The 26,610-nt window shown below is 38.4% G+C and overlaps 1 protein-coding gene across 1 annotated transcript; it reads left to right on the top strand.

Moving 5' to 3' along the window:
- csf1a (colony stimulating factor 1a (macrophage)) lies at positions 1-26,610 on the top strand. Its single transcript, XM_073826286.1, has 7 exons — positions 1-33; positions 8,433-8,546; positions 8,939-9,001; positions 19,709-19,879; positions 20,858-21,047; positions 24,382-25,212; positions 25,520-26,610. Exons 1-7 carry the CDS (start codon positions 1-3, stop codon positions 25,750-25,752), a joined length of 1,635 nt encoding a protein of 544 aa, XP_073682387.1. The 3' UTR covers positions 25,753-26,610.

The following is a 26,610-nucleotide window of genomic DNA, read 5'->3' as shown; positions in this document are numbered from 1 at the left end:
ATGAACACACACATAACAGCCCACAAAGCCAAGGTAAGTCTGCTGCTATCCGTTGACATATGCTTGTTGCTTGTTTTAATTTCTGCTTCTGCGCGATTAATAGATTGCGTTAGATTGATGTGTATAATGAGGTTTGTTTAATGTCAGATACGATCTCTGAGGAACCTTAATTTGATCTCCCTCTTGTGAAACTTGAGAACATTGTTTTCCTTTCTTGTTGAACCTTTTCCCATAGACTTTTATTTCTTGATTTATGGCCATCACACTATTTCAATGTGAGAATGCCAAACCATTAAACAACCGGGGCTAATTTTGTGAGATTTGGAAAGTGCAGAAGTTTGTCAAATTTCATTGCTTCAGTTTCATAGCTTCAGCTTTTAATTGCTCGTTTTAGGCAACTGCTGAGTAAAAAATTAATTATTCTGGCTATATAATTGTTGTTTGTTAAGGTGCTATATCCACATATATTCCGTGTTATTTTTTATTTGGTCTTTTATACACAAGTGTTTTCATTCAGCTATTTAAGATAAGGTCATAGAAAAAAATCACTTTACAGGGTTTTTGTTCTTACCTGTTATCATTACATGCTTTTTTGGCTAAATACCCCAGGACTTCCCAGACATATTGAAGAAAAGACTATTTCAGTTTTTAAATTTCAATTTTAAACAGTAGTGTTATTGAAGCTGTTTTATTGCTTTGAAATAAATCAATAAATAAATCTTTTTTTTTTTTTTTTTCGCATTACGATATTGCACTTTTTGGTCTTGTTTAATAACATAAATGTTTTCTCATTATAAATTTGGATGATATGTTTATTAGGATGTTTGTTTATTCACATATTTATATATCAATGATATGATATAACACCCTGAATTATATATTTATTTGTATTTTTATTCAATTTCAACACCCTGCAAAAAATAACTGATTGATTAATTGATTGATTTTCAACACCTTGATGTATATAATTCAGTAGCATATTTCATCACTGAAATTAGTACAGGTATTTGCAGGGGACTAATAACACATATTTATTAATATATTATTTATGAATAATATGATATGACACCCTGAATGATGTTTATTAGTATATTTTTTAATTGCCAACTACCTCATATATATATATATATATATTTGATATGTATCTATCACTATAGATATTACCACAACAAGTAGCACACTGAATAAATATTATGGTCTAATGTAGAAAAACTGCAATATTGTTATTATTATTATTATTGTCAAATTTACTCCTTTATTAATCTTTGATTTACTTTGATTGACTTTAATCAGTGTTTACAGATGAAAACTATTAAATAGCAACAGGCTGTCTGAACTGCTTTTTAAATTTCCAGGGTAAATATTAAATTCATTGCCTAGTTAAATTTGACAAGCCAAATTTGCTTGTCACCCTATACTATAAAGCTAAGTGTGCCATAAATGTGCCTTGTTGAGCTTTTTTTTTTTTGGTTGTTGTTGTTGCCTCAGAGCTGAAGAAGCTTATAAGATGCTGTCAAGACGCTAACATGCGGTCTGGCTTTTATCAAACTTTAAGAGGTTGAGAAGCATCACACAACTATGAACACAACTATGAGTTTCAGCTCTCCTGTGGAGAAGGCTTTGGATGACATCTATTACTTGTTTTAATGATTTGGTCCACATCATAAACACAGTTTTATAGTTTCAGTGGCTTTTCACACTACAGACTTATGAAATTGGCTTATGTGCTGAGAGGTAAGGCAGTACTTAACCCAACATTATGACTTTATTAAGTGTACTATATAGCATTAAATGATAAATCCCTGTTGTGTTGCAAAAACGGTGTTGCGTAGTTAAGGGGATCTAGAATCTAAGGACTATGAATTCTAAACAGGTTAAACCAGGTTGGATTGATTTAAGGATTGGGGAGTTACTGAGGTTACATTCCTTTTCCATCAACATCTTCCCCCCTAAGATCAGGTTGCTCCAGGGGAATTGCAACTGTTGTTAATAAATGTTAAGTAGCTTTGGATATGTTCCATATGGTTAAAGCTACTTAAGTTGCATGTTAGTTAAGTTGCATGTTAGTTGGAAAATAATAATGAAATCAAGCTTTTTATGTTATATTTTCTTAATTTTGCTAGTAAATTACACAAATATTTACAAATAAATGCAAGTGAATTGAAATAAATGTGAAATTCTACAGCAGACCACATACAATGTGAATTTGGTTAACAACATTACTTATGACCAGTCATATTGGTAGTTTTATTGATTATGTGAATAATTATGTGTATCTTAAAGAGGGTCATGAACTAAAAAAACTAAATTTCTTTGATATTTTGACATATAAGAGGCCATTGTACTTTAAAAACATCCTGTAAGTTTGAGAACTCTAAACTTTCTCGTTAGTCTAAAAAAGGACTGTCAAAACGACAAGATGTGAAATATGCCACTCTATGATGTAATAGTGTGGCTGTATCACTGCCTGTTTAGCCCCGCCCACCGATTGGCGCATGTAGTGTAAATAACAAGAGGTGAATGCAAATCTACGCAGAACCCAAAATATAAAGATCACTCCGAATAAATCAAGACATTGTGCAGTGCCAAGATGTGGAAAAAGCAATCTTTGCATTGGATGAAATTGAATTTATTATTATTATTATTATTTTTTTTTTATTGACAATAAACATAACAAAAGACAATATAATTTATAAACAACAAACAAACCAAATGACAAACAAATGGACATACATGCAATGTGTTGAATAACAATACTCCCCCATCTTCCAATACATGTAAGAAAGAGTTATTATAAATAAGTAATAATAATAACAGTAGTAGTAATGGTAATAATATATTATATAAATCCAGCATGTATCCATTGCTAGTTTTTTTTCCAATTGAATATATGTAAAGTTCAAAGTATAATTTTTTTTTCCTCCCTTCCCTTCCCTCCTCTCCTCTTTTTTTCTTTTTCCCTCTCTCCCCTCCTTTTTTGAAATTTAATTTAAATAAAGTTCCAGACCACGTCAGTAAGAACTGGCTCTTTTCTTCACTTCATTTTAATGCGGATTTGCTTAGAAACAAGGAACAATTCGACATGGGATTTTCAGAAAGACTAAAACTAAAAGACGACGCTATAATGAATTTGACATTAATGTCGCACCACACAAGTGTGAGTAACTGTTTTTATTATGCGGTCATTATTGCTTTCTCTGTTATTACAGATCATTTGATATGTATGCGTTTTTTTACCTAAATCACAGCAGGGTCATTCTGTGTGAACTCAGCTTAAATTTTGTTCCTATTTTTTCCATAGAAAGACAAACATATACAATTATAAAAGCCAAAATATTAAATGTCACAGATGTATATTTACTGATTAATTACTATTTTGTAGAGGGGGGTTAAAATTACAATTTTCACCTAAGATATGGAGCCAAATTACAGGGGTGTAAAAATTACTTAAGAAAGCTGGCAGCATCATTGTTTTATTTTTACACAGAGATTGGTAGGTCTATTAGTAAAATCTGTTGATTTTAGCAATTTTTATTTCATTATATGCCAATGGTGACACTTCAAAAATTGTAAAAAGCACTTCTTGGGTTTTTTGCCTCAAGTTTTCATGTCTGTAACTCAAGAAGAATTTATGAAATCTTAATACCCTTATAGATTCTTGTTCTTAACAAACTTTCCATTTGGTATCTTTGTTTTAAAGGCCCTCAATGGTGCATTCCCCGAGATATGGAAAACTAATGCAGCTCCATGAGTAAATTTGTAAATGGTACACAATTTCAGTGGTCAAAAACCAAATTTGGGTCACTTTGTGTTTGTCTGACACTTTTTTCTTTTAGAGAGAAATATCTAAAGAACAAATTGTGTTATAACTAGAAATGTACTAGAAATGTTCTATCAGAATTTACCTGAGTGCCATAATGTCTCGGTTACGTATTGTAACCCTCGTTCCCTGAAGGAGGGAATGGAGACGTCTTGTCGAGACCGAAGAATTGGGATCTCGCCTAGAGAGACCAATCTACTTCGTGTGTATACTAACGAGCCAATGAACATTGGCATGCATGATTGCAGCCAGCTGCAGCTGATCACAGCGTGAACATGCATAGACAAGATTTCGCTGAGGAGCCGGGACGGGCCCGGCCGTACAACGTCTCCGTTCCCTCCTTTAGGGAACGAGGGTTACAATACGTAACCGAGACGTTCCCTATCAGTCGGTCTCTGGGCCCCTTTACTGGCTTCGGCCAGGGCTCGCATCAAGGAGAACCAGTCACCGTATAACATAGCACCACCCATTTCAATGAGGCTGGAGCACTGGGCGTATGCGGAGCTCACGTCCTTCCAATAGGAGGTTCGGAGCAATACACATATAACTCAATTCAGGAAATATGGAAGATTGGAGGTGGTTGAACCCTCATATACTGGTAGAAGGCCTACCGGGGAAATACACAGCCTCTAGGGAGCATTGTGGAAAATCGTAAGAGATGCAATTAAGTCTCTACGTGGAGCCTAGCCCTCTACCGGTTCTGAACGATTCATTGAGTGAGGGCCTGACGCCTGACGTTCCGCTACGTCGGCTGTCAAGCTCAGCGGAGGAACTCGACAGAGTTACTCTCAGGTTACTCTGGTTACTCTGGAGCTGTATAGCAAGCCGACCCGAGGCCTCTCTGTGCCTCTACCTGTTTGCTTGCAGGCTCACCACTTGGTCCCTGAAGGGAGTAGTGGGAACCTTGGGCACATAACCAGGCCGGGGCCTCAGTGTTACCTGGGAATCTGCCGGGCCAAACTCTAGGCACTAATCGTTGACTGAAAATGAGTGCAGGTCTCCTACCCTCTTGATGGAAGCCAATGCAAGCAGGAGCAGAGTTTTCATTGAAAGAAACTTCAGCTCGACTAAGTGCAAAGACTAAAAGGGAGCCTGCTGTAGCGCTGAGAGCACTAGAGACAGGTCCCAAGAGGGCACAGAGGGGGGCCTAGTAGGATTTAACCTTCTGGTGCCCCTAAGAAACCTGGTGACCAGGTCGTGCTTCCCTACCGACCATCCTTCTATGAGGTTGTGGTTAGCAGAAATAGCAGCCACATAGACTTTGAGGGTTGAGGGGGACAGCAAAAAGGAAAAGGAAAGCACGGCTCTGATCGAGAATCTTCGGGGGTCCTCTCTATGAGAGGAACACCAACCAACGAACAGGTTCCATTTTAGGGCGTAGGGATGTCTCGTAGACTGCGCTCGCGCCAAAGTAATAGTGTCAACTGCCCCTTGGGGTAGGTCACTTATAACCTCCCCATCCCGTCCAGGGACCAGACATGTAATTTCCCGAGGTCTGGACGCGGATGCCATAGGGTGCCCCGTCTCTGAGTCAGAAGATCCTTCCTCAGAGGAATTTGCCAGGGAGGGGCTGTCGCGAGGAGCATAAGTTCGGGGAACCAGGTCCGAGTGGGCCTGTAAGGGGCTACCAAAAGGACCTGCTCCTCGTCCTCCCTGATCTTGCACAGTGTCTGTGCGAGAAGGCTCACTGGGGGGAACGCATATTTGCGAAGGCCCCGCAGCCAGCTGCATGCCAGTGCGTCCGTGCCGAGTGTTCCTTCGGTCAGGGAGAAGAAGAACTGGCAGTGGGACATCTCCGGGGAGGCGAACAGGTCTACCTGAGCCTCGCCGAAGCGTCTCCAAATCAGCTGAACCGACTGGGGGTGGAGTCTCCACTCTCCGGAAAGCGCAGCTCGTGAGAGCTCGTCGGCCGCACGGTTGAGCAACCCGGAAATGTGAATGGCACGAAGCGACCTCAGATGCTTCTGACTCCACAGGAGGAGATGACGGGCGAGTTGCGATATGCGACGGGAGCGTAGACTGCCTTGCCGGTTGATGTACCCAATGGTCGCAATGTTGTCCGTACGGACCAGCACGTGCTTGCCTCGTAAGCGCCCCTTGAGTCGGAGCAGGGCAAGACGTACTGCAAGCAACTCGAGGCAGTTGATGTGCCAAGTTAGCTGGGGGCCCGTCCAAACCCCTGAAACTGCCTGTCCGTCGTACGTGGCCCCCCAACCGGTGGTGGAGGCATCCGTGTGTACCACAGCATGCCTGGAGACCTGTTCCATGGGTACTCCTGCCCATAGGAATGAGATGTCTGACCACGGGATGAAGGTCTGGCGGCAAGCCGGTGTAATATGAACCCGGTAAGAACCGCATAGCCAAGCTCTCCTCGGGACTCTGCCATGAAGCCAGTATTGAAGCGGTCTCATATGGAGCAGCCCTAGCGGTGTAACTGCCGCTGCTGCTGCCATATGCCCCAGGATCCTCTGAAACTGTCTCAGTGGGACCGCCATCCTGCTCTTGAGTGTATCCAGGCATTTCAAGACCGACTGAGCACGTTCCTGCGTGAGGCGTGCTGTCTGGTTGACCCAGTCCAGTTCCATACCGAGAAAAGAGATCCTCTGTGTTGGAGTGAGTTTGCTCTTTTCCCAGTTGACCCGAAGGCCCAACCGGCTGAGGTGTGTGAGCACCAAATCCCTGTGTTCGCATAGCAGGTCCCAAGACTGTGCTAGAATAAGCCAGTCGTCGAGGTAGTTGAGAATGTGAATGCCCTGTTCTCTGAGAGGAACAAGGGCTGCCTCCACGACTTTCGTGATGACACGGAACGCGAACCGCAGAAAGGGTCTGTGGCGCGGAAGGATTGAAACGTGAAGTACGCGTCCTTCAGGTCGATCACTCCAAACCAATCTTGGGGACGAACACATCTGAAGATGTGTTTCTGTGTGAGCAGCCCCCTGTGGGGACCCAGAGATAGAGATTTGCTCTTTTGTCGAGTATTTGGGTACCAGAAAAAACAAACAAAAGATTCTCCGCTCGGCACTCCTCCGGGGGAGGGAGTGGTGCTGTCACCATCTGAGAACCAGCGCGGGCCACCCCGAGATACCAATCATCCAGCCGGGAGGGCTCGGGACGCGATGGAGGATTCCATTCAAGCCCTACCCTCTCGGCGGCATGGGCAAGCATAGCCATAATCTCCGGGTCGGTATCCGGCACCACTGACCGACAGTGTGCCGTCATCCTCCCCAGAGTGGTCTGGCTCTCCCTCCGATGCCGCGGCCGACAACTGCTCATAGGGGGGAGCCCCAAAAGTAACGGGCGGTACCCCCTAGAGGGGGTAAAAGTGAACCATATTTAGTTTTTTAAACACTGAAAACGAGTAAAGTTCAACAATTTGAACAATGAGCTGCTTTGAAATCCCATATCTATGGGAATGAACTATATGAGGCCTTAATAAAATTCAGATTTCAAAAGGAAAGTTTATTGAGAATGAGAATCTAGAAGTGTATTCAAATATCTTGAAAACTTTTAGAGTAACAAGCATGCAAACTGCGGAAAAAGAAAATTTATAGCACTCAGACAGGTATGTTCTATGCATTTGTGAAATGACCCACATTTGGTTTTTGACCACTGAACATGTGTACAATTTACCAATTTACTCATGGAGCCACAATAAGACCTTATCTCTGGGACTGAACCATCGAGGGCCTTTAAAATGAAGTTACCAAAAGGAAAGTTTGTTAAGAATCAAAATCTAAAAGGATATTAAGAGATCTGTAATACTTCTGAAGTTACAGGCATCAAAACTTAAGGCAAAAAACACAAGTGCTTTTTTTTTTTTTTGCCATTTTTGCAGTGTCACAGTTGGCTTATATTGCAACAAAGATAGTTAAAGTCAACAAATTTTACTAATAGATCTACCAATCTCTGTATAAAAATAAAATAGCAATGCTGTCAGCTTTCAAAAGTAATTTTTACACCCCTGTAATTTGGCTCCAAATATTAGGTGAAAATTATCACTTTGACCCCCTCTACAAAATAGTGTATTACTCAGTAAAATATATATCTGTGACATTTAACATTTTTGGCTTTCATCACTATATATGTTTGTCTTTACACTGAAAAAATATTAACAAAATCATAAACTGAGACGAGGATGTTCTGAAATTTAGTTGATTTGATATGACCCAGCAGAGAAGAATGTAAGCTGTACAATATCCACAACCGATAGCCAATCATTGAATTGTGTGTTTACTTCTGAGTCTACAATCCGGCACACTTATTCATACAGAGCGTTCTAAACATGGGGGGTTAAAAAGCAGCCTATTACTTCTAAATTGTGATGTTTTGGTGTAAAAATCTTAATAACATTATAAGGTGACCTCAAGAAAAGAACAAAATAAAAAAGACAATTTATGGCCCCTTTAAAATCTGCCAAAATTGCAATAACTATTCAAAAACTATTCAAGAAAAAAATTGTTATAAGTAAATGACCTTAAAAAAAGAGATGACTTAATCTAAAATCTGCCAAAATTGCAATAAAATTAAATCAACCAATCAATCAATAAAATCAACATTATCTGTGCAGTTGTGATTTTGCAAAACAAAACTCATAATCATTTTGTGATTGTAGGTAAGGCATCTGTGCTTCTTCCTTATCCTGTGCTTTCATTTGGTGTATGCTGGTGTGCCAGGTCCATGTAAGCACTCAGTCACCCAGGACCATCTCTTTAATTTAAGACGTCTGGTAAGATAAACTGCTTTTACTGTCAGTAACTCATCCTGTGGTCTGTACAAAATGTACTTGTATTTTAAAATTACATGGTAAAGGAATTATTATGCTTCGTTTATTATAAAATCCCACAGCAAACCACAGCTGTCTGTAATGATCACTCATGCACAAGTGATTTGGATACGTGGAGTGCTAGTGAAATTTAATACTGAATTTACAAGTACTTTGGTATTAAACCTTTCTAAATGAAAAGTGGCACATTAAATAGTGCAGATAGTATAAATGCCTTCTAATAGGAAAACCTGACCTTTAAAAAAAGTTCCTATTAAAATGGATTCCGATGTTGATAAATATGCTCTAAACATATAGCGAACACTGATTTTCACACTGAATGCTTTCCTTTGCAGATTAAGAACCAGCTGCAAAATGGTTGTTCAATAACCTACACCTTTACCGAACGTCAGAACCTGGTATGCACATTTTCACTTTTTTCATGTACGTAATGGCTGATATGGATTACCCAGCTTTCCTCTGGGTATTTCAACAGATATGAACATTATATGAAAGATCCTGATATGATCGCGGACATTCTGGTATGATAGATCTTCCTACCATGCCACAAAATCCGACATTGATCTGAAACAGATGTTCCAGAATATCATGTTTTCAGCCAGGGACACAGCAAAACCATGTGATGCAAAAATGTTTAAGCAGTTTAACAGTCATAATATTAGCATATAACTAAATACATATTTAAGTAGGTGCAAGTATGGTTACTTTTATATTGTGACCCTGTTTTTCATGACAGCCGTTGCAGTTGCACTAGACCTCCCTGAAGTTTTGGAACATGACTGTACAGTTTGTACGAGCAGAAGCTCAATTTTCCACAGGGAAATGATCCAGGAGGTCATTATTATGTGGTCATGTCTCTCAGCAGCTCAACTGTAGTATTGAGGATTGAGATTACTACAGCATCCTCCTGAGGAAAATAAATAAACAGCTATGAAGGCCTATTTAAAGAGACTTTTGGCCTGTCGGAATCTGAAGTTACTTTTTCAAATAAGTAACGGTAGTTACTTTGTGTTCCCATTCCCATTTATATATTTGTTCCCATCTCTCATCCCGTGTTGAGAGAAATTGGGAGTGAGGCACTGAGGTTTCAGGCTGAGGTTTAGTAATTTTACTTTTGGTGTGAAAGGGTCTTAAATTCCCCATGAAATCAAAATTGAAGTTTTCTGGCTTTTAGTATGAATATGTTAGCCTTAAGGTTATCTGTAAGGTAGTGTGCTCCAAAAAATTGACAAAATTCGCTTGTAGGGTGTTTATACCTGTATTTCGGTTTGTTTGTTTGTTTGTTTCATGTGGTCCGGGTTCACTTACACTGCCATTCAGTGTAATGTGCTCACACTGGCATTTTAGACAGCGAACCTAAAGATACCGAACCTAAAGACATAGTGAAACTTTCACAACCTGATTGGTCGGGTTCAATGACGTGTATTTCGTGACAGAACTCACTAAACACTCCAAACAAAAGTAAAAGGTGTGTGACTTAATGCGGCACTGTGGGTGTATCCAATTACTGATCGGTTTGCTTAGCTCCGCTTCAGTTCATCACTTGCAAACTCACAAAGAGCTCATAAAAGGCGCTTTACCTCCTCGACGCTCCACATTTGCCCTCTGCTCATTTTGTTTTTAATACACCCTTCGTGAAATCATGTCGCACACTGTCGCATCTTGTCTTCACTTCCTGTTTTTGCTTAGTTTAGAAGTATTTGGTCTGTGTTGCATTCATTTTTTATTTGAACCATAACAGAGTTCGTTTGGAGTTTGTAACCCTGTGCACACCAAACAAGCGGACCGAGACTGCTAAAAAGAAGGGGCTCGGTCCTCTTGTTTGGTGCACACTGAGGTTTGGAAGGCAGCGTTCACACTTACTCTAAAGAGTACACACACAGAGCAATCGCACCAAAGTTCGTTTAAATCTAACTAAACATGACAAGTGTGAAGATTTCTCTAGAATCCAACACAAATTATGTGCGCTGAAGCTGCGGCTGAAATCATCAGCTGTTTCCAAAATTAAAGGCACACATTTTTTTTTTCTGTTTTTGCCACAATTTACAGAAATATGTTAACATGACGTGTGATTGACTGGAACTCACTGAAGTTGGACGTGGGGCATTTCAGCTTGGATGTTCCTTCTGCTGACCTTGTCTGGAACGCAGCATAATTTCTCACATTCTTACTGTCCTCAATTAAAGTTTGGAATGCGTGTCTTTGGTTCTGAATCACTCTTTGCCAGCCTAACTATTTTCCTGCATTCATCACATGTGAATCCCTCATCAGGTGACAATAACAGGAGAAGAAGCCATGACTGATCATGATTGTTGATTCCGAATTACCACAGTTGTTTGATGAACTTAAAAGACAGAAAATAAATGGTAGGCAGAATGACAAGCTAACAGACTAATGGAATACTAATTGCTGCATTAGCGGTTGTTTAGATTAAAGAGAATGATGTCAAATTAGTTTGACAGATAATATTGGAAATATGGTGAGAATCAAGTTAAATGTAGCCTTTTAAACAACAGAGAGTGATAGTAAGATATAGGAAAAACAAAGCTACACAGAGTTACAATCACAAACTACTCAGCAGCACAGTTCTTATATAAACCGTCAATTAAAGGGTTAGAATCTGTGTTTTCCACACAAAAAAAAGCACAACAACAGTTTTCAACATTGATAATAATAAGAAATGTTTTTTGAGTACAAAATCAGCATATTAGAATGTCTTAAAGATCATGTGACACTGAAGACTAGAGTAAAAACTGAAAATTCAGTTTTGCCACCACAGGAGTAAACTATATTTTAAAATACATAAAACAAGAGCTGTCCTGATATTTTTTTTTTTGTGCCCCAATGTAAACAATAGTAGACATTGCGAACAGACTGTGTGCGGTGTGGTCACAGTTCTGAATATAGGGCTATTGATATAAACTTTATATATGCAGTTAATAACTGCAAAATAAAAAGTAAAAAAGATAGGAGATAAGGATAGATAGCATGAAACCTACTTAAAGACGCATACTGCCACCTACGATGGTCAACGTAAAATAAGCATTGGGCTTTTGGAATGCCAATACCATGGGCAAGCTACTTGGAAAATGTAGTGAGCTAAGCTAACAGTTACTCTTCATTAAATGAAACTTAACTACACTAAAGCTACAGCCTTGGTGTAATGTAGCAAGCTAAGCTACAGCATCATGGCAAAAGTAGTTCACTAAATCTAAGCTATTTTTTAACATTTTATTTTTCTATTCAACCAACATCATACCAAGTCAATGCTCTCTCAGTGATCAATTAAATTGTCAGTCATACAGGCATACAAGTTCAGTTTAATTGTTTATTCATCCACTCTTCCAAACCAATTTGGCAACAAAAATCAGTATCATGTTGTCACAAGGAGGAGTCAGAGACGTGCGGATCCAATTGCAAGGCTTTATTGAGAAGTGTCGACAGGCAAGAATAATCACCAGAAAACAGGAACAACGAAGGTAATCCGGGAAACAGTTCAATAGACAGGCAATGGTCGCAATGGCAGGAAGCAGGAATCGTCAACGGGGTACACAGTCCAGAGTCATACACAGATAATCCAACACAGAGAAACACGCTTAGAATTACGACCATAGGAACAATAAGACTTCGCAAGGTGGCTGTGTGTGTGAGTGGCTTAAATGCAGTCAGAGTGATGAGGTGCAGCTGTGAGAACTAATCAGAGCAGTGAGAAACAAGGGCCAGGTGAATGCAGAGATTAGTGCAGTGGCTTATGGGGAATGAAGTCCATGAAGTGTGGTGCAAGAGTTTATGTTGACAGGGAAGACCAGATACATGACACATGTACAGGGCTGGATTTATCTCATATTTTGGGGGGTTGAATTCTTTCTTGGAAAAAACAACAACAACAAAAAAAAACAGAATATTAAACGAATAAAACAGGGAAAACAATAAAATAAAATAATAAAATAATTTTATACATATTATTGAATAACATAAGTCTATATATGAATGGGTGGGTAAAAAATTGCCTAATGGAAGCGCTGTACATTTGCTGTATATAGCTACTAAAATATGACACACAAAAACAGCACTTTAATTTACTGCCATTTTTGAACAAAGATAGTGATTGATTTCATGAATACAGGAGCCTGTTTTTTTTTAATTGTCAGAATCTATAGTACATAACAAATACAAAAATAAAACAAATCACAAACATTTGCAGTCAAGACTGTGAATAAAAGACAAGTGTGAAATGTAAGCCAGATTTGGCCCAGACCCTGTTACTATCTGGGAAGCAAAGCTAAATTCTATTGTAAATTTGTTAACTGACAGTAAGAATATATAACCGAATCAAGCGGCTATTTTCGTTTGCAGAAGGTAAAACACATTAACATAAATTGTAAGTCTTTGAGAGGAAAAATTAAACCGACAGGTCACAGCAGCTAGGCCTAGAAGTCACATTTTATTATATTCTGAAATAAACAGGCCTACAGCATAATGTTATAATGTTTTGACATTATTTCCCTCACTCCACAACAAATCCTTTAACTTTAACCTTATTCAGAACAGAACAATGATGAAATCAATAAATAAATAAATTTGCCTAAACAATCCAAAACAAATTAAATGCGAAACTGAAAGTAAAGTTGGGCTTATGTAGACTACCTCTCTTGCCACAAATACAAATGATCCATTTCTGCAATGTATTTGAAGCGAAATTATTATGCATTGGGTAAGCTTTGTACTTCATGCACGTCGACGGAAAATATCATGATGAGCAAAAATGTGCCACAGGACCGGTTGTCACGCTGAACTGCATGTAATACACACTATTTAAATTGACTAGTGTAACTTTTGGGTGACTGTGTTTTATTTTTCAAATGAACATGCTGCAGTGATAGTGTGCGCATAATAAGACGCAGGCACGATCAAACAGCTGAATGGAATATTCTGTCATTTTGGTCATAGTAAAGGCATAATTCGATACTGCAAGTCCAAAGCAGTTTGAAGTATCAAGAATATTAGCAAAGATTATTATAATTTGTTTGTTTTTGCTAAGAACGGACCGAAACATTTTGCCTTTCTCCATGAATTTGACACCCACACCCACCAACTCCCCATCTCGTACTCCAGGTTTGAGATCTTCCCAGAGCACTAGCCTGCTTCAAAGACTAAAATCAAGGCGCCCATCACTAGTTCTAATACTACGTTTTACATTGCTGTTTTCTGTTGCTATGTGGGCGCTCAGTTTTTTCTGAAATTTAGCTAAAATATAAAGATTCAGCGCTTCACGTAAGCAATTTGGTTGTGTCGATAACAAATGCTAAACTAAGACACACTTTTCTCATCTCCTCGAATGCAAAAAAATAGCCTTTATAAATACTGTGCTGTATTATAAATACAGAAAACATGTACTTTTCAATCAATACCTCTTTATTTACCTCAAGTCTGCAAACACGAGATGCTTCAAACTGCGCACCGCACTTCATTCACGAGAGAGGCGGGAGGAATAATAAGGTTTGACTGACAGTTTAACGAGCCAATGGTGTCAAGAGGTTTAGTGGCGGTGGCGCCGCTTACTGACCCAGGATCAGTGATCCGTAACAGTTATATTTATGATTTGAGCTTAAAGTATAGAAAAATATATAGCTTGTAGCTTTTGTTGACACTACCGCGCTACTTGATCAAAATATCTTAGTTACTGAAAAGCTATTTGATTCAGAAAACAGCAACGCTACCACCACGCTACTGAGAAATGTAGTTAAGCTAGTAGCATCACTACTTGTAGCGATGTTACTGCCCAACACTGGTTAAAGAAATGCTTAATCGGCCCCCTCCTGATCCCAGAGATCAGCTCAGGACATTGCTAATTAAATCACAATGTTTCTGTTATACTGCTTTTTAATTGAATAAATGCAGCCTTGAGCCTAGAGACTTCTTTTAAAAATCTTACTCACCCTAAACCTTTAAACAGCAGTGTATCTAAGTAATACATTTATATGTTTTTATAGTGCTTTAGTTGTGGCTTTTGTTAGCTGTGGTCGCTAAACGTACTTGAGGTGCAGCTGTTTCTTCTCGCTCTAATGTGGGTCCTGCAGATCATTACTGTTTGTTTAATTGCTTTATAATTGCTTTGTAACAAAGGCTGCAGATTTTATTTGACTTTTTTACTCATTCAGGTTGAACTAATAAATTGCACACATGCTGATCCATACCATGGGTATAGTGCTGCCATCATGTTGTGTCTGTATTTAGTTCGCTTGTTTAAAAGTAGGGGAGAGTGGGGTGATTTGTGGCAAGGGGGAAGTGGTTCCACCCCTTGTTTCTAGAAAACCATAGAAGAAATTGGTCATGTGACCACATACTTTTGAAGAGCCATCTTTTTACATTCCTGAAAGAAGAGAGACACATGGCATGAGGGCTCAGCACATTTTAGCTCAAAAAACAGTTTTTTTGCCTTTCAAAGTAAAATTTATATGATCAAGGTTTTTTGATTGTTGCGTCTGAACAATTATAGACACATTTGAAAATATTTCACAGATGTTTTAGTGCTTTAGTGGGCTACACAGTAAGTCTATACAGTTAGCATAATGTTAGCTCTAAACTGCGGGATCATGCTAGTCTTTCAAAATTGTCCGTCTGGGGTAATTTGTGCCAAAGGGCCAGGGTTAAGTTGTGCCAGTGGGATGTTAAATAATAGTCCAGGGGTGCGTTTCCCGTACAACGACATAACTCACTGGTTAACCTCCATAGTACGATGCATTGTTGTTGAAACGAACTAGCTAGTCACGAGTGTTTCCCGAACATGGTCGCATCTCTGTCGTTTGAACCACATTAGTTCAACAACTTAGAGCCGTTGTTAATGACGTCACCGAGTAATAACTTCTGCTATTTAACTGATTAGGGATCTCAAAAATGCAGGTATATTGAACATGGCACCTAATGACTAATTTACTAATTTTCCCTAAAGTTCCCTGTCATTTCGCTTTATTTGATGTTTGATTCATCGCGTGTTCTCTCTTACGTCATACTCCGGGGTTCCCTCAGACATTTGTGCACATGCGCACTAGGGGAGAGCGGGGCACAACCTAACACTTTTTGAATTTCGTGGTTTATGTAAATCCACTTGGGGTTCAGAGTACAACATTTATCCACATTATTTTCACATTTGTCTAGTACAAATATATCGCTTTGTTTCACATTTACAGTGCATACGTTTTTCGTTATTTACCTCAAAAGAAAGGAAGTGAAACGTGACAACATGCCCCCTAGGTGGGGTACATCTGAGGGGCACGTTGTAACACGACCATATGACAGCTTAAAATGTTATCTGATCGAATGAAATAAATATACACAACAAACTAAAATATTTTGTCAGTAAAATACATGTGTTAACTTTTTCAAATGAAGTAATGGCGTTTAAAAAAAAAAATAATCGAATTTTGGAGTTTGAAAATGAACACATCGCAACAATGCTTTAAACGGCTTTGATCGCAACACACAGCTGTACACTAGTTCAAAACAATGTGGACAGATAGATGAAACACATTTAGACATTCAAAAGAACACTCCACTCCTCCACACACAGCTCTCATAGAACACGACACACATAAACGAGCCAAAATGCTTTACATTACTTGAAATAATAACTTCTGAACATTAAACATTGATTGTCAGCCTTTATTCACCTGTTTCTTGAGGTATCTTATCAAAATCCTTAGAAGTAAATCGTGTAAACTGCACCGCTAATGTCACAGAATAGCATAGTTTAATAACAGCGGGGCATATTGTAACACAGTGTTACATCTTTCCCCATCTGCGTGACTGGAGTTTAAAACAGGTTAGTGTCTTCTGCTGGTTTGCGAAGCATTAATAAACCATCTAAACTGATAAATAACAAATTGGAGATTAAAATAATAGCAGATTTGTCTAATTTTAAATGAATATTAAAAACTGAAATGAAAAGTTTACTTCAGCCAGAAATGTACTTTTACTATGGTAAAATAAATATTCAGCGATATCTTCAAAAGGCTTTTGAATTCTGGCGCTCTTTTTTTCTCTGCATAGTGTTGCTATGGCAACTAGTAAACACCGTAAATTTGGTTATGCTAGCATGTGTGGAAATATTTAAACCACGTGTTACAATTAACCCCGCGTTAGGTTGTGCCCCGCTCACCCCTACTCATAAACAACGCTTACAGAGGATGCACAAAAATACATAGATTAAAATGCATTTATATTTAGATAAAATTGAGGATATAGACCGTACTGCGTGTTAGCTTGCAAACTGTGACCAAGAACATATTTTATTAAGCCCACATGTCTTACTAACAAGAAACGATGCTTCTAACCACAGGTCGAGAGCTGTAGTTTGCGACGCTGTTTGCGAATGTTCGTTTGAACTATGGTGTCGGGAAACACCCAATAGTTGAACTACGTTGGTAACGACGGAACTTGCGACCATAGTTGGCTAACGATGCTTTTGGGAAACGCACCCCAGATCTAGACCATCTAAACCAGGGCTGGCCAACCCTGTTCCTGGAGATCTACCTACCTGCAGACTTTAGTTCCAGTCCTGCTCCAACACAGCTGTCTGTAATTATCACATGCTACCTAATAGATCAATTAGCTGGTTCAGGGGTGTTTGATTAGAGTTGGAGCTGAACTTTGTAGGATGGTAGATCTCCAGGAACAGGGTTGGGCCCCCCTGATCTAGACCTACATACCCACAGGGGATAATCTGTGTGAAAAGATGAATGTGCCTCATCAGTGTTTGATTTACCTGCCGTTTGTCAGTTTTTTAAGTGACCTAAGTCACAATGGGATGTTCAGAAATGTTCATAAGTAACTTCTTACCTATATGTTACATAATTGACAGACAGCATTCTAATTATTCACAAATATCATATATTGTGTATTTGATTTTTTTTGTGTTTTCCGAAAAAGTAGAAAATATGACATGCCAATAGTTTAATAGGGTAACGATATCTAAATAAACCTTAAATGAGCAATTTTGTATTGAATTTGTCTTGATTTTATGTAGCATTACTGTTCATGATATTAAAATGCTCTTTTTAACTTAAATAATCACTGGCACAATTTACCCCAATGTATTCTCCCCAAAGGCACAACTTACCCCGCACCGGGGCAAGTTGTGCCACGAGACCACTTTTTTTCTGAAAGCTATAATTCTGAATCAGTTTATTTCAGATCCAAAGTTATTGTTCCCAGGGATGCACCACATCCTGAAATATATGTACATGCTTAAATTGGAGGGATTACTTTCATGGCTTCACTATAAAGTCACTATGAGTAAAAATTGGTACAACTCACCCCACTCTCCCCTACTTTATTTGTGTAAATCCTCTCTGGAACGGGCCTCAGTGGATTATCCCATAATAGTCTATTGCATCATGCAGGGCTCCAGATTCTTAACATGGCCAAGGCGATTTTATTTTTTATTTGTGAAATAGCGAGTGAAGTTTGTTGTCAGTAGAAATAAAGATCTTTTTGTCTTCTTGTCATTTATCTTTCACATTAGTAACTGTAGTACAGCTTGTCAGTACTTTTATAAAGAAGCTAACCATAATAATTTTTTGGTTTAAACAAAACCTTGCTCTTGCAAATGTACCACTAGTTTTCACATAATCAAATTTGAAGTTCCTCACATTCTTTAGCACCAGGAATTAAATGTAATCAAATTAAGCTATTTTTTCTGATTGTTGACGCCAAAGGGAGTCTGTTTTTAAAGGCTTTTAAATTCTCAGCATGATGTGTGTGAAGTGTGAAGAGGAAATGTTTAGTGAAGGAGACCACTGGCAGAACAAAAATAGTGAAAGAGTCGAAACGTACGTGCTTTCGTAAATTTACAAGGCCATCAGTCATTTTAAGAGTTTGAAAGATCACAGCTTGAAGACTGCTCTGGACACAGATGTGTTTTGGGATGCCTAAAACAGCAGGAATTGGCCATATATGGCCAGATGTCTTTTATATTTGAAGAATGCATCTTGAATCCCTGACTGTGAGGGAGTGGTAACAGTTGAAATGACAATTTAAAGATTTCAGGCTCCCAAACTAGGCAAGCGAGCAATAATTCTGCTGTAATTGTGTACTTGACCAAGTCACTTATCCCTGCAGAGACTTTCCCTGCTATTTGTGTGAAACTACTAAAAGTTTATATGGAGAAAAAGTTCCATTCCACTCAAACACTATAGAAGGGTAAGCCTTTGCAGGAAATCAAATTAAATAAATTAAATGATTAGTTTACCCACAACTGTGCTGAAAATGTGCTCACCCTGAGACCATCCAAGATGTAGAAGAGTTTGTTTCTTCTTCAAAACAGATGTGGAGTTTCTCAGCATGAATGGATGCCGTCAGAATGAGAGTCCAAACTGCTTATAAAAACATCACAGTAATCCACAACACAACTCCAGTCCATTAATTAACATCTTGTGAAATGCTGTGTGTTTATAAGAAACAAATTCCTCAGTAAGATTTTAACATCAAACCGGCTTTCGGCTAAAATGCGAGTCCATCTATAATAAGGGATGGACTTTTTCACTTGAGGAAGCGTCATTAAAAATCATGGACCGGTATTTTGGTGAGAATTGATGTTTTTAGGTTTTAAAATGCCTTTATGTTGGATTTGTTTCTTACAAACAAGCAACCTTTCTCTTCTAAAAACATTAATTGATGGACTGGATTACTTGTGGATCACTGGGAATTTTTTATCAGCTTTTTGGACCTTTTGATGGCACCTATTCACTGCAGAGTGCTCTAAGGTAAAGACAGTTGAAGACCATGTAAAGACAATTTGTTTTAGGGAATGCAGTGAACATTTCCTGCCTCATTTGTAAGAAAGAAAAAGTCCTGATGGCCACATGTGCCTTACTTTAGAGATATGAGACATCAGCATTCATCTGGAGCACAAGCAAAGCAGGTTTGATATGAAGCGTGAAGATGGCAAGCAAAGCTTGTATTATAATAGGAATAAAAACTCTGAAAATGTAGTCTAAAGAAACACGGTGTATGATAACATTAAAAAAAGCCTACATCAATATTACATCAATGTGTGTGATAATATCAAATGTTCATTGAGGTTGTCGTATGTTTTTGTGTTCCAGAGTGTTGTGTGTTATGTTAAAGCAGCATTCCCTCACATACTGGAGCTACTCAACACCCAGTTCAGATATGCAAAGGACTCAGACAATTATCGTTATACTACTTCACTGAAGAACTTGATCTACAACATTTACTCCCAGAGATGCATCCCTCCAATCAATGAGGAGATTGAGGTAACAAAGTCCATCTTAATTCTCTTTGAGAGCAGGGGTGTATAAAATAAGTTATTATAGGATTATGGAAGAAGATTTTTGCCTTTTACTTCTGAAAATTTCAATGTAATTGTGTTCAAATGTCCACAGTTGAAACACAAGTAAACTGAACAACAAGAAATTAAAGAGTAATTACTTTATGAAGCTGCTTAGAAATGCCTCATATAAATGTTATGGATGAAATGGTCAATATACCAGATAATAAGCTGACAGTTTTATTTAAGAAATGAGCTAGAGCTACAGACATTGTGCTGTATGCATACATTTGAGATGTATAAAGTTTCAAGGGGAAAAAGACAAGAAACCAAGAGTCTTGGACAGTAGCTAGTGGTTTTGGCAACAATGGTCAATGGTCTTTATTAAAAAAAAGAGTTTTTTGCTGTAGTGTTGGATTGCATTGTTAAATTGTTTTACTATAAATTGAATTCTGGGCATTTCTTGGAATAAGCACTTAAGAGTGATTATTATTGTGTTAAGTTAACCTCTGCCAGTGTAAAGTTAATTAGACCACATGCTTATAATGTAATCTGTATCAGCCACATAAATATTTTCTACTACAGCATGTCCAGAGGAAACCTTTCCCGTTGCAGTCCTAATTAAATCACAGATGAATAAATCACACATGCCATAGTGCATCATATGCCTTTGTCTACTCTATTTTAGAAACAAAGTCAGATGTTTGTTGTCTTTGGCACGATGCACACAGGGAAAACCAGTGTATATCATACAGCTACTTTTATATATCTTGGAACATTTCCTTATAAATTACAAAACTGATTTGATCTTAAAAGGCAATGGATATGTTATTAAATGATCTGCTTGAATTAAAATGTTTGCATTAAAATAAGTTCACAATGACCCGTGTAGCCTACCGCCTGCTTTTCCAGTTGTTAGGGTTCAGCCTAATTATGCTGGAAAAACATGTTTTGCATCCTACAGGATAGCCCAATGAAGTTTGTAAGGACCCACATGACTTTGCCCAGGGCAGCGTTGGAGAAAGCCGAGGAAGTGATTCGCATGTATATGGGTCTAATGACTCAGAGCAACAAGCCTGTGGACTGGAACTGTGAGGAGGAGTACACAGAAGATTACCCAGAGTCCACCACTGAACCTTTCAGACAGACTGCAGGTAGTACAAGAGTTTTTATGCAACAGTTGAACAAAAAGTTAAACAAGATAATTTTAACTAGCTTTATATGCTTTCCAGTACCCTTCAAATTGTGCAAATTTAAATTGCGCTGAAAAGATGGTAATAGGTGCATTTACAGATTTACAGATTTGCGCGAAACTTCTGCAATATTTTATGAATGTTGATAAAAAAGATTGCGAAATAACAGTGTTTCCATTAACCAATGTTATGCGACCAAAACTTTTTCTTCTTGCGATAAGTTATTTTATTTTTAATCGAAGTAGACATAGACATGTATCTTTATCAAGGCAGTGCGGAGAGCCGGTTCTAGGATGCTTCTGAAACATGCCGCAGTGCAGCTGGTATAAACACAAGCATTTACTAGAGTGGCCACTATCAGTTCTGGTGGCTGTATCTGTCGCAGCAGATGTGTGCAGTGTAAATAAGGAGTTATTCAAGCATTAATGGCAAGGAAAGCCCCTTAAACTTGTGAGCGGCCACATATGAGGTGTTCCTTGGAGGCTATAGTACATTAAAATGATCCTGTGACACTTACGCCAAGTGAGCTGTAAATGCGAAAAAACTTTCCATTGCAGTTTTGCAAAATATTCCTTTTTCAAATTGCCTGAAAAACCATTTAAAGGTCCCATATTGTACACATTTCTGGAGGTTTATTTTAGTTGTTGATGTCCTTAAGAATATATATTTGCGGTATAAGTGCCAAAATCCATCTCAATATATTTTTACAGCTCCTTTTTTAGGAGCTCTGTCAAAAACAGGTCGATTTTGGCCCATCTAATTAATATTCATGAGCCTCTCTTCTGATTGCCCTGTTGTTTTCTGAGTGACGCACAGCCAGGCCAATCACAGGTAACTATGGTCATGTATGCTGTAAGCGAGCTCAGAGCAATAGAGAGAGCCTAGCCTGCTGATACTCAGCAGGATATTTCAGAATGATCATTAATGTTTTTTCTTTTTCAAACACCGAATGCAGTAAGCTACATAACTGTTGCTTTAGTAAAGCCCCTTTCACAATGCGCGCTGATTCTGGAAAATTACGGGAACGAGCGCTGTGTGAACAAAAGCCAGAACCATAAAGGCAGTGTTGTAGTGATGCACGTTACCCTGCGACTCTTCACAACAAAAAAATATGTGCAAAGTGGAATGAAGCGGTGATCGAGCAGAGCCAGCTCCGCACTATCAGCGCTGAAGCACAGTTTGTTCAGGTTAGTTTCAGTTTCGTGAAGCGTATGCGTCGCATTACATCTCACATCCAGACGTCACATGTCTTTATGGGTTGTGTGTAAAGCACGCACAGATTCCGGAAAACAACTGTGAATGAACCAAATTAAACAATTCCGGAACAAACCATGGAAAAAATTATCCGTGTATTTACCGGAATCGCTGTGTGAAAGAGGCTGAAGTTGACGTGCCAGTGGTCTCTTATATTCACTGTTTTGTGAATATTATATTGACTGTTTTGAAACTCATATGGTAGTTACATAACCCCTAGACCTCAGTTATCATGAAAAATTTCGATTTTGACAATATGGGACCTTTAATGTTGATGGGGCATACTTTCAATTCACAATTTCAATTTGCGCAATTTGAAGGGTAATGGAAACACTGCTACTTTCACAAAAACTTCCATATATTGTAAAAAATGTTTAGTTTTTACGCTTACATGAAGTGGTTTTTCAGGCTAACTGAAAAAGGAATATTTTTGCTTTTTCCGCATTTACAGGTCAGCAGGCATACGTAAAAGTCACATGATCATTCTTTAATGTACTATAACCTCCAAGAATTGCGAATTGAAAATATGGCCAATGGAAAAACTTTTTCGCTAAAAAGTTTTGATGCTCACATGAGCTGGTTCTTCAGACAATTCGAAAAAAGAATATTTCTTAAAACTGGAATGGAAACAGTTTTTATTTCTGCATTTACAGCTTATTTCCCTGATAGCACACATACATCACAGAGATGTCTATTTGATGTCTGCATTTACATCTGCAAGATGTATTTTTTAGAGTGTTTGCTCGTCTACAATACATCTACAGGATGTTTCCTATCAGATGTTTAGAAAATGTCTATAAGATGTTTATGATTTAGAATGTATCTAAAACTCACATCTTAAAGACGTCTATCAGATGTTTGTTTACAGCAGATGCTTTCCAGATGAAGTGATCTTTAACAGACATCTTGCAGACGTGCGTGTGCTATCTGGGTTGGCATACGTAAAAGTCACATGATCATTCTTTAATGTACTATAACCTCCAAGAAACACCTCAAACGTGGACGCTCACAAGTATAATAGGCTTTTCTTGCCATTAATGCTTGGATAACCCCTGGTGGTGGTCGTGGTTTTTAAGGAAATTCGAAAAAGGAATATTTTGCAAAACTAGAATGGAAACAGTGTTTCGCATTTACAGCTCACTTGGTGTGCGCAAAAGTCACATGATCACTCTTTAACGTACGCATACAGTACTATAACCTCATGGCCGTTCTCAAGTATAAGGGGCTTTCCTTGCTGTTAATGCTTGAATAACCCCTTATTTACACTGCACACATCTGCAGTGCACTGTGGCTACAACACAGCCACCAAAGCTGATCGTGGCCACTCTAGTCAATGCTTGTGTTTATTTCCGCGCTGTTTGATACACGTGGCAATACACGGCTACGTCTTATTCAATTAAACATAATTACTAGTGCGGTGGCTATATACATAAACCTACCACTATTGGTCGTGATGACTTGTTTTAGTTGCATAACATCGGTTAATGGAAACACCGTCATTTTACAGTAGTTTTTTATGTACATTTATAAAATATCACAAAAGTTTTGCGCAAATCTGTAATGGAAATGCACCTACCGTTTATTCTTTCTTCATCTTACCTGCAATCAGATCTACCCATTTATTTGCCAGCAAAAATCTTTTAAAATGCGTCATTTGGCATCATTCAACAGGCTTTTGACAGCTCTTGGGCTTTTGATAAAACTGTAAATCATACATCTGCATTTTTGTATCACTGACAAGGGCATTATGAGTGTTAAAGTTTCCCTATCTTTCTCACCAAATTAAACCTCCATAGCACCTTTTCTATGTTTACTTTTAACTCACTTATAAAGACACTTTTTTCTACCTACTGGTATAACAACATAAAGAGAAAGAGTCACAAACATCTAGAACACACACACAAAAAAAGATAGTGAAAGATAATGTAATAGAGCATAAAAGACTTTCAAAATTAACTTCATTAGCAAAAGATTAGCAAAGCACCAGCTAATCTTACTTTACTTGTGTTTTTCATCCTAATTTGTTTTACATTTCCTCTAGGTGCCTCCGAATGCCCCTGCATTTGTCCAACCGTGAGCATTGGATCATCTGGGACACCTGCATCCACAAGCCATTGGAATATTTACCTGAAATCTACTCCAGCCCCACGAAGATCATCCTTTTCACCTGTGGGAACCTTGCAGGGTGGCAATGACAGAACTAAACAATTCAAGGCAGCTGTCCCAGTCACCAAACACCAAACACTAGCTCTAGGGTCGCCTGCAACAAGGAGGCCAACACAAGGAGATTTATCAAACTTCCTCTTTGGTAGCACTCCAGCATTTCAGGAAGAAACTTCAAATTCCGAGATGGACCACATGCCATCACTGAATCATTTCCCTTCATTTACACATCTCCAGGATGTATTTCCAAGCAGAACTGACTCAAGAGTTGAGTCAACAGCCTCTGGCTTCTATCAAAAAGGCACAAGCGAAAGCACACAGGATGGTGTGGAAAAGAGCACGCCGCTTTTACTTGCCAAGAGGTCTTTGGATTCCAAAAGCCAAGAAGGACCATCCAGTTCCTATGTGAAATTATCACAGAACACAGTTACTACAATATCCGAGCCAACATATAAAGACATAAAGAGCACAGAGATAAAAGACAAGCCTTTCCAAATGCTTCAACTGAGTAAACACATTGTACCAGTCACAACCACAGTTATGTCTTCTTTGAAAGCAGCTGAGCATTCATCAGAAAGTCTGAACGCCCTTGTTAAACAGCCAGGTCATTTAATCAGCCCTCCTAAAAATTTCCAAACACACACCCAAACTCCGATGAGGGTGCCAAGGAATTTCATGAGAAGCATTCATGAGGCAAAGCTCAGCAAAGGTGAGAAAGTCAGATAGTACCAGTGTTATTGAAGTATTATTTATGTACTATTTTAGATTTTAAATTAGCCTTTATTTTTATATTTTTCACTCTAATTTTAGTACTTTAGTGCTTTTGTCTATTTAGGCATAATTTATTTTTAGTTTCTATTTCAAGTTATTATCTAATGTATTTAAGCTGTATTTCAATTAACCCTGAATAGTAGCAGTCAAACATTTTCCCAAGTGGAAGAATGCATTTAAGGTCGCTTCAGTCATGTGTTATTAATTCTGTGATGACTCATCAAAAATGCCTTTGGTTTTCACAGACAGCATATCCCAAGATGACAGGCAGGAGACAAAGGACTATACTCATCGATACAGAGAAACAGACAGGAACTCTTCTACAGAGCAATCCAGCAGTACAATCATCACCTTTGGCACAGTATTCATAATGACATTAGGGTGTGGTGGACTTCTGCTCTTAACTGTCCTGTTTTACAGACAGCACAGAGTAAGTGACGCACAATTAATTTTTGCTCTGCTGAAAAGACCCACTTAGAATGATATCTTGGTCACAGTGTTGGCCTGGTGTTGGTCTAGCCTAAGAATCATGCTGAGACCAGAAGCCAAAACACACGCTCGTGACTAGCTCTGTTGGTCTTTTCAGCAGGGAGTCCCAATTGATCGCGTTCAAACAGAGAAAAAATGTCATTCTTGAAATTTCCAATATAAAAGACAGATGCATCATGAAGAACAGAAACCCAGAGTTGATGAAGTTAATTATTTATTCAAAACAAACCAAAATAACAAAATATCAGCAGGTTGCTTTTTCTCATTCTGTACATACATTTTAAAACCATCTTTTATTGCTCAAAAGATGTCTACTACTACTAGAACAATAAATTACTGATCTGGCAGATTGATATGAAATATGAAAATAGTTAAGCATTCTTGCACCAGCTAAACTGCACCACATTTATCTTCACTTTGCACATTTTGACCTGGCAAACTGACCATGAAATGTTGGAAAATATCAATAATTCTTAGAAAAAGAGAAGAGAGTTTATTTTTCTTTAGTGTCAGTCTAAGATCATACTCGTCTGGATATTCAAACGCACAAATATATATGTAATGTATGTAAATAAATATTTACTGTATATAAACTGTATATACAGGACAGGTGGAATGAAGCTACTTCTAAAGCCCAAAGTATACTTTGTTTTACACATGACAAGGCTATTGTACGCATACAGTCAAATGCATAGCCTTGTCCTGTAAGAGCGGGCATGCCCATTTGTAAATTTTATGGGTCAGGCTTCCGGTCTCATCGCGTCAAGCTATTTTTAGCTGTACAAAACAGCTTGTTTTGCTGCTTGATAATTAAAATTAGTGTGTTTTGGCATGTTATTTTAATGTA

This window comes from Garra rufa, chromosome 20, assembly GCF_049309525.1.
Source record: "Garra rufa chromosome 20, GarRuf1.0, whole genome shotgun sequence".
Classification (NCBI taxonomy): Eukaryota; Metazoa; Chordata; class Actinopteri; order Cypriniformes; family Cyprinidae; genus Garra; species Garra rufa.
Note: the sequence above shows the minus strand (reverse complement) of the source record. Positions and strands in the feature narration are given on the sequence as shown.